The following is an 18,148-nucleotide window of genomic DNA, read 5'->3' as shown; positions in this document are numbered from 1 at the left end:
ACCCACAAATAAAGTGAACTTTACCACTAACATGACGTAACTGGCCTGAATATACATCCTGTCAAAGTCTCAGAAAGCCACATCCCCCCTAGCAGCTGAATTTACGGTAAGCAGGCAAGCCTGTATGGTTTAAGGGTGGAGCCTGGATGTACAGCCATGCATTTGAATGCACTGCCTCTTTGAAGCTTAATAAGAATAAAACCAAAAGTTCGTCACTTCTCAGAGGAGATTAAAAACATTCACATGTTTACCCTATGTAGAGCACATAACTTTATAATGTCTAAGTGTATAGTCATCTTGTAGCCTTGTCTAGCTCTGTAAGTCTAAAATAACACACAAATGATGAGATGAATGACACTTAAATCATCAATCTCTAAATTAGGTGCCTAATCTGATCTCCCACTAGTGCAGTCAGACAGACACCTCCAGAGGGCAGTTCATCGATTTAAAACTAGTCACTCATGTGAGATGATTCTTCCCTCTGGTAGGGTTTATGGAGATTACAGGGAGACCAAAGAGGCTGGAAGGGGATGCTAAAGGTAGGTGAGAAAGAACCTTGTTGAACACATCACTATAAAGCAAGATATTGGACTCTCCATTGCTCTAATTGGTGGTGTGATTTAGGAGAATACAGAGTAAACGATGTTTCACATCCTTTGTATCACCAACCTTTTGCGTTGGTGTTATATGACTGAACGTGGTGCAGTGCAGTGGAAACAAAAGGTCCTCAGAGTTTTATTCTAGGAATTAATACTCTAGTTTGACTTTAGCTGAGAGAGTATGAGTGATAAAATATTATCTAAATTCCTAACAAAACTGGCACTGTTAACAGTGAGAAAGGTGTGTCATAATCAGATTTGGTTCCTAATCACAAAGCAGGACCCCCAAATGATAGTAGTATCAGTATCCTTAGATGAAAAATGTATTAACACAGTATTGATAAACTAATAAATGTGAAGATGAAGTTTGCTGTCATTATTGCTCAAAATTCAGAAGAAATGCAATCTTGTCCTGTACATCCTTGTTTCAGAAGATATTTTTGTTGATATTTTCAGCTTACAATGACAAGATTGTTGCATTTTTGCGGCAGCCCAATATCTTTGAAATTCTACAAGAACGTCAACCAGACCTTACCAGGAATCACTCACTCAGGTAATAAAATTAGTGGAGTCTCTTATTCCCACCTCAGTACAAAATGCTGATTAGAAGTAGTTTCTTCTGTTAAAGTTAGGAGTAGAACATAACAGATAGCTATGTAGAATTTTGGTCAGTGAGAAACAAATTTATTCATAAGTTGTGGGAAATAGTTCTTCATTGTATTTCTGTACAACTCCCTGAAATAAGATTTAGGAGAACAGAAGTAATGTCATACTACAAAATGAAGGTACCTACAAGAAAAAGTTTGCAACAACTGGTGTAAGAGATTTGCTGATGTCTTCAAAATGTGCCAAGACAGCTGAATGGCAAAGCAAATGTGCCCAAATGTGAGTATGTGTTCAGCTGGGAGTGTGAGGCAGTCAGAGGCAGAATGGTATTTGGTTTTGTAATTTTCCTCTAAATGCGTATTTACAGAAGGCCTATCTTGACCTAATGACCTCGGAGGTAAGCTTAATTAGCACTGTCTATCAGCATTTTTAATGTTCCCCAAAATTTTAAAAACAGTTATGTACAGTTTTTGCACAGTCCCATGACATCTGATGGTGAGATCTGATGAAGGATGATCTCTGCTTGTTATACGATGGTTATAATTCCCCAGCATGGGTAGACTAGAAATGAGAAAAAGTGAAATTCAGAAAGTGGCAAGGACTCTCTTAAAATGTATCTCACAAAAGGACACCTCATTTCATGCACTTGGGAGTAAGATGGAATAACCATCAACTCAGATATTAGAGACCAGCAGTCAAATGAACATACCCATACCTTCCTTGGACGCTAAAGTTGAAAAATGTTGGTTTGCTGATTGCATAATCATACTAATTATGTAGATTTTGGTGTGTCCTGTGCATAGAGTTGCCAATGCAGTCCTCTGTGTTCAAATGCATAGCCATACCGGCTGGTTATGAACCCTGTTCATAGCACTACATATTGATCCCTTTCCCTCTGCATCCTGCAGATTCCCAAAACTCAGCAAGCTACCCACCTCTGCAGTTTTCCAAAGTGTCATTTTCTAACAAGTTGTGTTCGAGATTTGATTTATCCTCTAAATAAATTCTGTTTGACAGCCCTGAAATGAAGTAGCAAAATTCATGCTCTCTAGAAAATAGAGAAAAGGAGGAAAATAAAAATCTTGCAGTTCTCAACCTGCCAAAGCAGTTCCTATGTTGTACCCATATCAGTACAAGCAAGTTCATCCTACTGGACTTGATTTGAAATGTGAGCAAACTAATCTGTTGGGAAATAGTATACTGAATTTCTGATTAATAGTAGTTTTATTATTCTTTTCTCCTTTCCCCAGAGTACTTGGCTTCCTTTACTCTGATGGCAATCGGAATGTTATTTTCTTCATGTGTTTTGTGTTGGTTCTGTCAATTTAGAGTTCAGACTGTTCAAAAGACTTGTTGGTATTATCAGATTCTGCTTCTTGTAGAACCTTGCTTCCTGATTACAGAATTATAACTCGCTACAAGCCGAGCCCTTTTCAAGAGAAGGCGGTTTGCAAATTTAAAATGGAGATCCAAAGTAAAAAGATACTGGTTTCTGTAACTCTTCAGTTATGGGAGACAATGTATCTTTCTGTATGTTTATTTTGTAAATAGATCAAAGACATATGAAGACATAACCTACCTGCTTTAGCAGAATGATTGAAGATTTTAATGAACACAATTTTACTTTACATTAAGTAGGATTGGTCAAAGAAGCCATTCTGTTAAGCCAGATGGCTCCATTCTAGTCTTAGTCTTTGTAATTAGTGTATTTAATTAAGGAAAAGTATTTTCCRTTGTACCTCTCCCATATTCTTCTAAAACTGATGCTTCTGTAATATCACTTGTAGTTTTATAAAGATCCCAATTTCTTTTTTCCTACCTAGTCTTTTAAGTCCATTATTTACCAAGATGTTGGAATCCATGTCCATGTGATGCATTGTGAGACAAATTCCAGTTACATTGTTTAAATACTTAATGAATTAAGACCTAAGTGAAATCACATATTGTAAATTCTTTGTGTCTTTTTCTGGTTTAGTGATCAGTACAACTGGTCATAATCTATTCCTTTGAGGACCTCAGTGCCTCTGAAGTGGAATGATGATATTAAGTGTGTGTGTGTGTGCATATATATTTTATATATATATATATATATATATAAAACTAATGCATAGGTGTGGAGGAAAATCAATATTTGTCAAATGGAAGAGGACAGAGATTATTTGAAAAGATCTCTTACATTTTCTGTCTAAAATAATTTATTATTTCTAAAAAGAATGAAGAGACATGATAAGAAGTTGGGGGTCTATTAAAAACATACGATGAAAGGATGTTGCAGGTGGGAAATCTGTTGTATAGAGATTTGTATGATAGAGTGAGAAAGTTGTACCTCACATACTATTATTCATGTAGCCAAGATTGAATCTCCTTGCAGACCACTGTAGATAAACCTGAGAGGCTGTTAAATAACATAAAAGGCCTCAGGCAGAGGCAGCTATTATACATTAAACATATTTTGTATCTTAGTAGAAGGTAAAGGCATATATTAAAAACTGTCATTGAAATCAGGGCTCTCAGTGGTAACCTGGAGAAGTCATGTTGTTGACCCAGAAAATGTGCTTCTGGTTCCCAGTATTGCTGGGAAATAAATGCTAAGACATATTTTGAAATCCRCCTTTGTATCTCCTCAAACCTGGCTGTTTGGGCTCCAGTGTAAATTTGAGCAGGCTCTGGAACTGCCCGGAGCTCCCGGCCCTGGGCACCCTAGGGCCATGCTAGTGGGAGGTCAATGCATGCTGGGTTTGGTTCAGTGTATGGCGTGCTAACAAAACAACAGGGCTTCCAGACTGAATTTGGGTCTTGTCCTGGTGGGACCAGAGGGTTCRCAAAGTGGACGCTTGACTTTCAGTACCCATCTTCATAGAGAAACACTGAACTACACATCCTGCTACAGTCACTACCGCCACTCCAGCAAGCAGAGTCTGAGGGGCTCTAGGGACAGCCCGCGCGCACCCCTTTTCTCCCTCAAACATGCCGTATATGCCATGCAAGTCCCCAGGGAATTTACATTAGGCCCATTGCTTGAGAAGGGCCTTATGTGCAATGTTTGTCTGTTCTGCTTTTAGTGAGAGATGGCAAGAAATTTGTTTTGATCCTTTTGATGAAACTGTTGTTCCTGAAATGATGTATTTGAGGAGCTCATATTGCAACTTAGATGATGCGCTAGTGGCAGTGGTCTTGCCTTCTCCCTGGTTAAAATGCTGATTGCTTGGATTGTTTTCTCCTTGTCACGGTTGCTTGTGGGACAGTAGGMTAGATGGACCTCTGAGCTGAGCCAGTGCTGTTGTTCTTATGTAGGGTTCTTTACTTTTCTAGTTGTTTAGGAGGAGCTTCCTTTAGAATTGTGACACTTTTTACTACACAGGTTTCTTTTATTTATTTTTATCTCTCCTTAAGATTAAGGCTAAATTAGAATTTATGTTTAGCATATCATTATGTAACTTGTACTGAGAAAATAAGAGGGGTGTACTTTCATTTCAAAACAGGGAAGATCTCTGCAGTGAAAAAGGACAAGGATGATCTAAAGGAGCTACACTCAGATCCTAAAAATCCACAGCAGCTTACAAGCACAGTGTTTAGGTTGCATAGATTCCCCAATAGCGGCTGTGTGGGCTTGGGAGGAGAGCTGTGTGCGTTGYGTGTGCGGACGAGTGTGAGAGAAGCAGAAACAGTACGAGGGTTTCTGGAATATCTGCTAAGTGCAGTGTGTTGTGAAAATCCTGCTTTTAAAACACACGTGAGCATTGTAATATATGGCTTGAATTTGTCCAAAGGTTCAAAAGAGCCATTACTTCTTTAAACAGTTCACTTTCAGAATAGTAATGTCCTCCCGCAGGGTTCAGCCTCCTGCTTTGAATTCAGAGCCACTGCTAGCATTAACCTGAAGGATTGATTTTTACTGGTTGGATGGCTGTGCTACCTGGAGCACCCTGAGCCTCAGAGAGATAAGGGCAACAGGAGAGTCACTCTTCAGAACAAATTAGGTTTTTTGGTTGTAATATTTTGTTGCACACATCAGCATGGTGTGGTAGGAGAAAAATGGTTTCTGAAACACAGAAGCGTAGCCCAGAGGTTTATGTGATATACCCTCTGCTTTTTCTTGTTGCAGTGGTGTACATTGGTGCATTATTTGCAAAAGATATTTTGGAACTCTTTTTTTGCTTCCACAGGGAGAAGATCCAGTTCATCCGGACAGAGGGAACACCTGGGCTGGTGCGTTTATCCAGCGATGCAGACCTTGTCATGTTGCTCAGGTAGGCACTGCTGCTTCCCGTGACTGCGTGGAACTGCTGGGGCAGCTGCTGAGCAGCCTTTCAGTGAATGGTCTGCAGGGATTTAGTGAGCTAATCCTCTCCCCTTCAGTACTTGGGCTTGCAGCTGGGGGAGCTACAGCTGAAGGTTCAGATTTTTGATTTTCATAATGTTGAGTTTCTAGATGGCAGTTGCTAGCATGGAGGTCACATTTTTACATAGCAGTGATGGAAGGTTTCCACTTTGTCTGTGGCAGGCAGAGGGTAAGAACACTGTGCTTGCGATTCATATGGATTTGCCCCAACCACCTTTTATTGTCCTGTTGCATCCAGCTCTGACGTTTAGATAGATAGTACGGTTTAGACTTCTTCGCAAGAAAGTGCACTTTCACTGCTTCAGGAATGCATCTGCTTAGTTCTGTGATTTGRGAAGTTTGTATCTGTGAACATTCCTGCCTGAGATACGTTTTTATTACTTACTCTTGCTGCCTCTTCACTGTGCTGTTGAGTGCTATCCTCTTTAATAGAGGTAATATTGTTACAGAGTTTAAGAAATGGGAAGCTGCCTCTTTAACAGATTTCATTTAAGCAACTAACTCAAAAAATCAGGCAGATTTTTTTCCAGATTTAAACCTTTGTATCTTCATGTTGTGTTCTCATTAATTGTAAAAGTACATCTGGAAATTCATAACTATAATACTAAATCTAGTGTAATAGGATTGGCATTAGTAGTATTTAGAGGTCAGGTTGCATAATCGCAGTCCTTTCTGGCCCTTAAATCTCTGAATTAAAGATATAGCGTTGCATTTTGAAGCTGTGCTGAAACTATTTTTAAGTGAGAATATAGGTTTTAAAAAACCTGTAAAGATTTTGGTTTTCTTAACACATGAAGATGGCGCAGGTTTTACACGGAGCCATCTGGCTTCAGCTGTTTGTTTTTAAATGAAGATTGCATGAATGATTTTGTCATTGCTGTTTAACTGGGTTCTAGTCTGTTTACTGTTCTGACAACAGCAGAGGCTGCAAAAAAATTTTGTAGTGAAAGTACAACAAATTCAAAATCTTAATTACAATCTTTCTTTTGTAGAAAAGCCATTATCAGGATAACTAATTTTTGAAAGAGAAAAGCAGGGTACCCAGTACCTCCCCAAAATAACTTCACTGTATTTTTCAGATTTTATTTCTCTTAATCTACTGATTTTTTTTTAATCCAAAAATATCTAATGGAAAAATTTTTTCTTTTCCTAGGATTTTCTCCTCTTTTTTAGTAACAACCTCAGTTGTTACTAAAACCTAAGTACAACTGAAGTACCATTGTCCCCAAGGATATATTATTGATGATATGTTACTATGCATCTGTTAGTTTCTTAAATTGTTAGATATTGCACCTCAGAACAGGACTTAGTTATTGTGAGTTTACTATTGTGAATTTGTTGTAAGAGAGAGTAAATACTTGTGTAAAAGCAAAGTTGGGCTATGTTAAAATAGCAGTGTACTGAGATATGCTGGAATTTCTCTCCTTACCATTGTTTAGCTTTCATGGTTTTTTTGGTGGGGGATTTGTTGGTTGGTTGGTTGGCTTTTATCATTATCTTCCAGCAGAGTGACATCATGGCCCTGCTCTAAGAAACCCTGACAAAACTGCACTCTAATCACAGTGAATCAGTCTTACTGGGGCTCAGGACACCGGGTTTTATCTGAAGCTTAGCTGCTCGGATGATCTTGGGCAAGACAGTACCCCTTTCCAGGCCTCTACTTCTTCATTTGGAGGGGAAAAATGAGCAGAGGGATATAATTATCCTGTAAAACACTCTGAGATCTAGTAAATCACTGGGTGGAATCACAATTTTTGATACTTTTACTGCTTGGGAACCCCATACATTTTTTCACGTGCTTCAGTAAATATCAAGTTGCAGCTAACTAAAAAACCCTATGTTTTTAAGGACTGAAGGAGGTACAGAGCATCACGTATTTCTTGAAATACTCCAAGAATGGCATTATGTTATGTTCGGGTGTTCTGAAAAAAGAATATTATTCAGTTTGCTCTTCTAAATATGCTATTTGGTATACAACACAAATGGTCTTCTTAAATTTTGATTTAATCCAAGACTGAAGTAGTCATTTACATTTTACCACATTTTCAGCATCAAAACGTAGCTTTGTGAGGCAAACAGCACGTGGTAATGAATATAAGAAGTACTGACAGAAAATATCCATTCAAAAAAAATCTCATGCAAAAAATTGTTCTAAGTACTTGTTCAGTGAACAAACTTAGTAAGAAACTTTTTTATTTGAACATTGCTTTCATTGGTTAAGCTCTATAATAAAAGATTGGCTTGTGATTCTTTCTGTAGCTCAACTTTTGAAAATAAATTTTATATATGATCTGAAGAGTTTATTATTATCTGTGATGTGTTTAATATCTAATTATGCTTTGATATCAGATCCATTGTGATATTATATATTTTGTCTCCTTTTGGCTTTGTTTGTATCAGTTCTGGAAGAAGACTGAAATTTTAATGTATACAGATTCTCTGTACACAGATGCAATAAATAGGCTGCAAAAAGGTTTACTATTTTTCTCTTAAAAGTTGTATAGCTCAGAGGGCAATAATATATGAGGCATGAAATAACCTGAGCAGACTATATGCAATACCAGTCTCAGTAACAGTGTTAGCAGTAAAGATAAATAAGGAAATAATTTGTTATGCCAACAAGCTTGCTATTCAATATACTCAACAAGTTCAAATGTGATTCTTCCTCCTAGAGGCTTAGAATATTTGTTACAGTTCCTGATCTTTGTGCAGTGTTACAGATCTTTTTACAGGAAAGTGTGACTAAGGTTATTGACCCCTTTGTAATGAGAATGCAAATTAAAAAAAAAAAAAGTAATTTTAAAAAGCCAATTAACTATATTTTAATCTTGAACACATACACTGCACTATGTAAAGTGATGTCACACAAAAGTAGTAATAGTGGCTTTCTAGTAACTTTCAAGATCTGGCTGAGGGAGAGGTGATAAAATATTTTCTAGAACTCTAGGTGTATACGGTGGAAATAGGTGAGTGACTGCCAAAGAAACCAGGTTAGTTTTGAGGCTCTAACCTGAGATCTATTTCATTCATTCAAATAAACATGTTATTTCTTCTCTTACTTCACCAGCTTGTTTGAAGAGGAGATAATGTCATACGTGCCGCCACATGCCTTACTTCATCCTAGTTATTGCCAGTCCCCGAGAGGCTCGCCGGTGTCTTCGCCTCAGAACTCTCCAGGTAGGTTGCTTAAGCACATCTTCAGCAGAGGCCACAAGAAACCATTTCTCATACTCAGTAAGGGCCAGTTCCGAAGTCAGTGAAGTCACTAACTCACTCCTACTGCCATCCCAGACATCAGAGAACAAAAACAGTAGAAGAAGAATTTGACTGTAACTTTTTGTTTGCTTTCTGAATTGAAATTTATGGCAGCCTGAAGCTGAGATCCTGTCATCATGGAAGTGATAACCTGTTTTCCTTTGCAGTTCCCAACTTCTGGATGGCTAAAGATGAGCTGAACCACCTCCTGAGTGGTCAGTGAGCTAGTAATTGCTGTCATTCTCCACTGCACTACTTTCATTATGATAATATCTCTAAAATATTGCAGTAGTGCAAGTCCCATAATTTAGTTTACATTATGCTGCATGAAATTATTTCCCATCTTTCTGAAGATCCAAGTTTGGTTACTGCAACAACAACAAAGATCTGATTCTATTTTTTGAGCAAAGCCAACCAGTGTGTTTGAATTTGACTGTCAGACTTGAACCTTTGCCTTGGGCTGACAAGGTGTTTTGCCAGTAGAAAGATAAGTGTATTCCAACATCAGAGTTTGTGATTTTGTTCTGACTTGTAAAACATGCAAACTGTTTTTTCACTGATGTGAAACAATTGAGTGCTCTTGCCAGTATCCTGATGCCTAGAGAATTAAAAATATGAGATCTAATAACTGTACATTAAAATGCCACTGTTAGTGTGGTTGTGGGACAATGAGTCATAACAATTTTATGTAGAGCCGGATTGTTGTCCCTTAACATAAGTTCAAAAGATGATATATTGCAGCTGTCTGGCTGCACATGTCAGAATGGAATGAAGTTGTTGTGCAAAACATTGTACAACACATTCAAATATTAACTAACTACATTGCTGATCAAAACTAAATTATTTCAAATTTGACAAGTTCCATTTGACCTCTGAAGGCAAAGTACAGCAATTTGAAGTTTATAGATGTCACTATTCTTAGTTTATTCAAGAAGATAATAATAGGTATGTAAAACAAAATCACTACAGTAAATCAGAAGTGGCTTAAGGGGATCTCCACAAATCAGAGAACAAAAATATAGGTAAGTAAAGAACCTTTGGGATGTAACCAGTTCTAGAAATTTCCAGAAAATAAGATTTTATCGGAGGTATTGTGATTTTTATGGGCTGTTTCTCAGTCCAAAGATATCAAGACAAAAAGCCATGCATTTTCAAGAAGAGCCAGATTAAAAATATACATAACATGTCCTAAATGGTATTTTGTCCTCCTACTGGACTTAGGACTTCTACAGGACCTATTCAGAGAATCCATCCTAAGATCTTAATGATCTTATGGCATCCTGAAAAGCAGCAAAATAAATTCACATGTTACATTGATATTTTGGATACATTTATGGTCTGTATATAATTGTTTTCCTTCATTAAAAAGAAAGGAAGGATGAACATCTGCATGTGTGCATCTTATTTCCAACTGCAAACCTGGCAGTCTTTTATGAGTAAAAACAATTTTGTCTTTCAGAGCTGTCATTTCTTTATTAGTGCATGCACCCTGGTTGGCAGGGCTTCAGTCCAACAAAATAATTTAAAAATGTGTTTAATCTTTAGCATGTGATAGTCTCATCTGTTCCTCCAAGTAGCAGCACAWAGTAAAGGATGAACTGTGATGGCTTTAGTCCTGTTTTCCTTAAATTTGTAGTCTGTATTCTATCGCATAGAAAAAGATAAAGAGACCATTCAGTTGGCCTGTTTGTGAGTCCGTATGTTTGTATTGGTATACAAACGAAGTCCTATGACTTTTTGATCAGAAATTATAAACTGCCCAGGGTATCTGTGGAGGCTCTGTGTGTTTTCCTCTGCTAAACTGCTAACTTGGCTGTGCTGCGCCGCAAGAGGTTGCGTATTAAGGATCCATCGTTTAGATGAGTCACAGTCGGTTGTACTTTCTCTTTTGGAAAAGACGAATTGTCATGAAGCTACTCTTTGTATCTGTTTTAGAGTATAATCTGCTTGAAAATCAAATATGGTTATCACATCACTTTTTAGCCCTTCCACTAACATCTTTTGTTTCCAAGGCAGAAATAATCACTATAATTGCCCAGGAATTTCTTGGCAGATGTATCTGATTTGCAATGAGAACTTGTCATGTGCTGACAGAGTATTGTACTGGTGATTTCTGAACCGTGAAGTAATGTGTTACCAGACTGATTTTCTGTGGTATCTCTTAGCAAAAACTTCCTTCAGGGGTCGAGATGAAAGTATGCTTTTGTTGCATTCTTTGGTGACTACGTTTCTGTACCTCCTTTGACCCAAAGCAGAATAAACAAAGTGGGGAGAAAAGACCAATAATTAAAAGGCTGTTTACAGTTTCAAATTGCTGTGCTTTCTAGAGCATTCAGCAGAGAGTGTGCGATCGGAAGCCCTTGGTGCTGTCAGTAAAATATGATAACCACAATGGGTTAATCAATGTCTGTGATTTATTCTTCCAGAAGGGTTCTGCACATTCCTGTTGGAGCTATGAGGATTTCCTGATACTTTGTATTCCTCCCACACACCAATCTGTAGACCTAAACAAGTGGCAACTCTTTTCTGGTCAGACAGGTCTTTTAAGAGACCTGCAAATGGTATTCGGTGTTAATTCTGATCTCATTCTTCCTCTCTCTCCAGTCTCTGCAACTTCTTCCAACAGCCGCTCGCTGCAGGAAGTACTCATACTGTCAGACCCGTATACTTTGTGGTTAAGCAAGTGCTTTCTCTTCCCCTGTTCTTTCTCCGCAGGCTGTATGGGTACACTCGCCATCTCTTCTATAACCCAAAGTGCTACATTCTCTTGCCTTCACCCCTAGTAGCAACAAATGTTTCTGTATTGGCTTATACAGGGAGCCAAAAGAAAACTGATGCAAGGAACTGATTGTCATTTAAAAAAGAGGTCTATATATACATGCTTCTAAACTGTTGATTTGTATTTCCTGTGCATTATGGGCCTGTTAGATGACCCCTATTTGCAGATGAGTATTTAGCAACCTATGTATATTGCATGGCGTGAGAAATGTTAACATCCTCTGGGTTTTTATGGGAAATCTGCACACCAATGCAAAGGAAGAATTATTTCATGTTATAAAAAGTAGGGGTGAGAAGATGAAAGTAGAAGGACTAGGGTAAACTGCCTCTTTGGCATGCTTTCTTGCAATTGAATCAATTGAAGTAATTTCTCTATGGAGGCAATGGAAATTCTAGTGTTTGTGCTATTCGGAATAGATCAGACTGAAACACCTGATGTGCATGTACTAGACTTGTACACACAGAAGTAGGGCTGTATGTGTTTTCTGACATACAAATCTGTCCCTGATTTTAGGAAACTGGCCSTCAAAAATAATTTCTCAAAAATATATTCCCTTTGATCATCGTGTATGTTCCTGCAGCCACATGTGAAAAGTTCCACAAACTTAAATTCAGTCCTTTTTCCATCCTTCTAATATTATTCTTGCTTGTACTTCCCCATAAAAATTCCCATTAGGGAACTTTAGGTACAAATGTTTTCCTTCTTCTAGCTTTCTTTTTTCTTTCTTTTCACCTTCAAAACTGAAGAGTTTTCATTCCTCAGCTTGACATACTCAGTAGGGACATATTACAGAGCAGAGGACAGTCTATTTGTATTTCATGCCTGAGCTCTTTCTTTTTCTTATAATATTTTTAATATCAGAACAGAGCAGAGCATTTATTTAATGAGCACGAGCTATCTTAAAGTTTAGACGTACAGTACACTCAACAAACATTACGTTTTTCCAGTTGACCCCACTGTTACTTTTTAATCAATCTTTTGCATCCATTTGGATTTGCTCTTTTAAGACTTCTTTAGAAACATGATACCGTTTAAAATCAGCAACCAAAAAGTCTTGCATGCAGAGCAGGTTCGAAGGTGTGCAACTTTTACTAGTTTGTAAAGGTGACTTCCAGTGAAACTAAACATATCCCATGCTGTTTGCTGTTAAAGAGTCTTTTCGGTAGAAGATGGGACGTTATCAGTTCATGTCACTATAGCTCATTCTTTGCCTATTGCTTCCTGCAGGTACTCAGCGTGCCAATGCCCGGGCTCCAGCTCCTTACAAAAGAGATTTTGAAGCCAAGTTGAGGAACTTTTATAGGAAGCTGGAGACTAAAGGATACGGACAAGGCCCGGGGAAATTGAAGTATGTTGACAAATCTTATGAAACTGGATTTGTTTCTCCAGCAGCCTGTCTTGCCTTGCACATCTACAAGCTTGTTCCCATTAGAAGGAACACAAATGTCATGGTTACTCTTGCACTTTTGAAATTAAGTGTTAACTCTGTCATAAAAGATTTAGCACCAGCATGCAATTCATAGCAGAGGATACAACAAGTTTTGTGCACTGCTTTTCCATAGTACTTCCAAATATCTATATTTTTGTACAAACAGTATTGCTAATGCAGTGACAAAAAGAGCTTTGGGAAAAGGCATGCTTGCAGAACCTCTTATTTGCAGAACAGGAGGCAGTTGAACTCTTCCAGTACAGGAATCACTATGAGATAAATACTTACATTTTCTTTTGTCTTCTCCATTCAAAAAATTAGATATGCTTATTTTTTGTGCATGTTTGCCTGTGTTAAGATTGTAGTTCTCCTCAGTAAAGAGGACTCATAAAATTAAATTCCAAGGAATGCCTTAAAAACTGCTAATATTTTTTTTAAGTTCAGCAGTTCGAATGCTTCTTTGTGTGGGAGACATTTTACTGAAGTCTGAAATAGATCTGTGAAGGACAGAAGCAGAACAGAACAGAAGCTACCTGGTCTGGATCAAATTATCCAGCAAAAATATGTATCAGTGCTCTAGTAACAGTTACCCTGTTACCTTGCAATGTAAACAGATGTTTCCAACTGTGGTTTGTGTTCATTAATTGCTGTTTCAAAATTATTTGAATCTTCAGATTAATCATCAGAAGAGACCACTTGCTGGAAGATGCCTTTAACCAGATTATGGGTTACTCAAGAAAAGACCTGCAGAGAAATAAACTCTATGTCACATTTGTTGGGGAAGAAGGGTGAGTAGAACAGGGAAGTAGATGTGAACTTAAAACTCAGTGTGTCTTGCAGCTGTGCTGTTTCACCGAATTTTTTGTGGTCTGGGGTGAAAAGAGGAAGGATTGCGGTCAGGAAATGCCACATATGTAAGCCTAGAACATACAGCTGTTCAAGATGATTTTTTTAGGCCTTGTGAAATGTAATGCATCCTGCCTTTGCGGAAGCTATATATGTGTTTATGTGAATTCTCACAATAGTCGCTGTGTGTTTCAGAATGTTGCTGGGAAAGCAAAGAAAAAGCAAACAGAACTTTCTCATGTTATTTGTGTTTCTTTTCTGTCAGTGCTGACATTATATCTCTAGTGCTTGTTATAAGACAGCTGCCACTTGTTGGAGGGGGGTGCTTCGAGAATGAGCTAAAGCCTCAATCCTTCATTCAACTCCTATCTAAGGCAATAGGAGCTGAAAGCTGCTGCTACAGGAGATGCTCATTGTCTCTCCAAGCCAGGGCCTGTGGCACAAACAAAAGCAGCTAAGCTGTTGCTAGTAGTCAAATAAACGTAAATATTCCTGACATTTCAGAGTCATTTCAGAGAATGCTCGGCCTGTGCTTGATGCAAGTCTACCGTGATATAGACTGTGTGATTTGTGTTACAAGGCAAGATGTGGTTAGATTTTCTTTGTGAGTGAAACTGGAACAAGTACTGTCTGCCTCTTTCAGCTCTTCTGTTTTGTGTCCCCTTTACCAGATCTTAAAGCCTATTGCATTAGGCACGAAGTTTTTTATGGATATACGTGCATATATTTGTAAATACATTTGAAATTTTATCCTTTGGTGTTTAAGGAAACTACAGGACACAGCTCTTGCAATGCTGTAGTGTGTGTTAGTACCATGTGATGTGTGAGACTTTAAAATAGCTAAGTTGTAATAGAAACATCTCATACAAGATTAGATAAGTATAAGATTAATCTGTCTCTGAAAAAAACCTAAATACTCTTATTTGTTTAAAGTTCAGCCTGAAATCCTTAGTATTAACAAGAACTCACTGAAGGTTTGAAATAAAAAAATGTTGACAGCTGAGAGCCAAGTGTGGACTTGTTCATATAAGCAGTATCACCACAYTGTCTGAGGAGAAACTCCGAACTGGAATGACAAGGCTGGTGSAGTGTGAGACTACGCCGTATTGACAGAGCAGGGTGGGGATGCAGCAGCAAGGCCCGTCCCACACAGGGGCCTTTACTTTCATAGCTACAAGCTCCATTCAGCTTTAAAAATGAAAGAGAAAATTTGAAAATCGTACGTGAGAGAGAGAGAGAGAGATCTAGATAGAGAGTCTCCTTTTGTTAGACTTTAGGCTTTTGCATTTCATCACTCAAAACAGCAAGATGAAGTGAYCTGGAAATGGGGGTGACACATACTGTTCCCATTGTAGCCAGCTTTACACAAGACTTTTTTCTTAATGGGAAAGAATGAGTTAATTATGAGTAAAGTCAAACTAAAATGACGTTAACTGTCTATTTACAAATTATGTTTTGAATGAAAAAGGATATGTGCAAACAATACTGTTTCATCAGAAATGAATATATCTAAGGATATATATCATGCCAAACTTCATTTGGCTAGGTGTAGGAAGACAGGTCAGGGTGAAGGAGAGGAGGAGGAGAAATACTGAGAGTGAATTATTCCCTATTTGCTCCTCCTTTTCCTTTTTGAAGACAGCTGATCAGGAGTTTGCTGTTAAATTTCTTTTCCTCTTGGTAAAGAGGTACAAGTCTTAAAGTAATGGGTAATGAAATCCTCTCAGATTAAAACATTTTGAGTGACTTTAAATTTATTAATATATATTAGTAATTAGGGTAACTTAGACATAGTTATTGCCCTTCATGTAATTTTTATCATAAATCTCATAATGTTCGGTCTCTTTCCTGAAGCTTCAATTTCTATGGTCATGTGACTGTGATACTATTTTAATGTTTTTTTTACATTCGTACTACATGTGGAGAAACAGAAGAAAATTTTGATACAAAGAATATGATTCCATAAGTTATACTCCCTAAGTTGGATTAATTTCAAGCACAGGTTTAAAAAACTGGTCTGTAAGGGTTTTTTTCTTAACTACTGGAGATGGTTAGAAAGGATATTTTCTGGATTGGATTTGCTTTGAATGGTAAAACCAATCTGTCTGCTTTTCCTGTTTTTAAATGTTTGTGTTATGTGTGTAGTATATAATTCTCTTAATTTTTGATTGTCTGCATGTGAAAACTCTTGTTTCCTAGCCTACTAGACCTACTCAGATGCCATAATCTCTAATGTATGAATGTTTCATGACATCCAAAAGGCTGGATGAATTTTTCACCTCTGTTATAGTAACCACCTCGTAAAAGGGCTGGAGATGTGTTAAGGAGCCCTAAAATCCAGGAAGATTTCCCCCAGTGTAGGCAATCTTGAAGATCCTTTTACAAGTCCATACGTACAGGAGCTGCTAGGGACATATATGCAGCCTCATACACTACGAATGTTCAAGAGAAAAGTGTAGTCTACATGTCAGTCCTGGGAGCCAGTCTTAATTTTGGTTCCAGTGGCCTCTSCAATCATTACACCAGCCCAGGAGGGCATAAAAATGGCTTAAATAATTTTGGGGCTTCTTGTTTCCCTGACAGGTGTAGTTCAAAATATCACCAGTATTTTAAATCTTAGATATATATTTCATAAAGAAATAAGTGATTTCTTACATAGGACTGTCTCACACTTTAATATGAATGCCCTATTTCCTCTTAAGGTGGCTTGGAAAAATAACAAACTTCACCAAAAGAGTCTTCTGCAATCTGCTTTTCATGGCAGAAGATGCCTCCCATTTAAGAGTGGCAAATCTGAAGTATTAATGGTGATTCCCAGGAGACATGAATCATGTTGCCAACAACATATTGCTCTACCCCTGAATACCCAGATGCCCCACAGTTGCAGCTGTTGTGTGGTTGCATACCTCTTGTATGAAGTTTTCTCACCCTTGTGCCAAGCCTTTAATTGTGGGATAAATCTGACTGACAGTGCAGGACTCCCATGATTGATTTATTTAACGTGACTCACAGTAATGCCATGTACAAAGGGAGCTGTATGAACTGGCTGGTAGTCAAGCACACAGTTTCTATTCTATCTTAAGATTTCATAGTGATTCTGACTATTCCAGGAGTTTGCAAGAATCTTCTGGATGACCCTTTTTTTGATCCGGTATTTGTGCCAAATTAAGAYCTAACAGTTGCCCATGATATCAGACTATTATTTCTTTCTGCAATTTGAGGATGGAATCTGCCCTTCTTGCCAGGTTGAGAATCTGTTTCAGGACTTCACTTCTGAAGCTTAACAGAAGCCAAGTGCTTCCAAGTGACTGAAGGGAAAATGTTTTTCGCTCAGCAGAAGAGAGAGACTCTGTCCTCAACTTGATTAGGGTACCTAACCCTTACTTTCCTGACAACTTCATCCTCACAAACCCCTTTCATCTGCAGCTAATAAGCTTTTACAGAAGACAGACAAAACATTAGTAATAGAAGTCCTATGTGGAAGCCGACTTTCTGTGCAATACTTTCATCTGTGTGCATTGCCTTAGTATTAAAGCAAGACCTTAAAAGTCAAGTATGAATTCTTCAAGCTTCAGAAGATGCTTTATATCTGTTATGATTATAATAATTTCTGTACAGGAAGATCTCTAGTTTTCTGTTTTCCACCTCTACCAAAGTGTTAACCTYGTACTTAATTCATTTTACTGGTGACCCACAGCATAATGTCAAAACTCAGTCTCAGTGCTTTGTCAGCAGTGAGTTTGTTTATGATTCAGGAAGAAGGGGTTATTTAGATTCCTTGTCCATTAGTACTGAAATCTAGAAATAGCAAAAACCAAAGGAAATGCACTCTCCAGAAGACATTTAATTGCACTGACGTTTGGAAGACAGACAAGTGAATTTAGACCAAGGAAGATTAATCACTGAAGTAATTTCAGATGATATTGTTAGGGAAAACAGAAATATTACCCCCTCAAGCTGTCCTATTGTTGCAAGTCTGCAAGGACAGACTATGACTGTTGTTCACTTTCATCCTTAATTTGTCAGATGCAGATAGGTCTAATATTGGCTCTTTTCATGTTTCCTTTGCTTTACCAGAATTATTTGATTAGATTCCCATGGCAAAAGGACCATTATAGATGGAGCCAAAGTCTTTGAGGAGGCCATCTGTGTAACGTTTCTTTCCAGTCCTCCAAGCCACTCCATTTCAGAAGAGCTCCACAAGGACTTCGCATCCCTTGGCATTAAGCAGTCTGCAGGACTGGGGTTCTGGTTAAAATCTTAAGAAAGTTTAATGTAAAATGTAATGTAAG

At 37.9% G+C, this 18,148-nt stretch overlaps 1 protein-coding gene across 1 annotated transcript in view; it reads left to right on the top strand.

Moving 5' to 3' along the window:
- Positions 1–18,148, top strand: part of HECW2 (HECT, C2 and WW domain containing E3 ubiquitin protein ligase 2) — a 118,423-nt gene that overhangs the window by 86,540 nt on the left and 13,735 nt on the right. Inside the window, exons 16-20 of the mRNA XM_026091489.1 lie at positions 1,056–1,152; positions 5,372–5,455; positions 8,615–8,724; positions 12,809–12,929; positions 13,685–13,798. Of these exons, the coding sequence (XP_025947274.1) occupies positions 1,056–1,152; positions 5,372–5,455; positions 8,615–8,724; positions 12,809–12,929; positions 13,685–13,798 (526 nt within the window). The remainder of the gene's footprint in view (positions 1–1,055; positions 1,153–5,371; positions 5,456–8,614; positions 8,725–12,808; positions 12,930–13,684; positions 13,799–18,148) is intronic.

This window comes from Apteryx rowi, unplaced genomic scaffold (assembly GCF_003343035.1).
Source record: "Apteryx rowi isolate R43461 unplaced genomic scaffold, aptRow1 scaffold_907, whole genome shotgun sequence".
NCBI lineage: Eukaryota > Metazoa > Chordata > Aves > Apterygiformes > Apterygidae > Apteryx > Apteryx rowi.
Note: the sequence above shows the minus strand (reverse complement) of the source record. Positions and strands in the feature narration are given on the sequence as shown.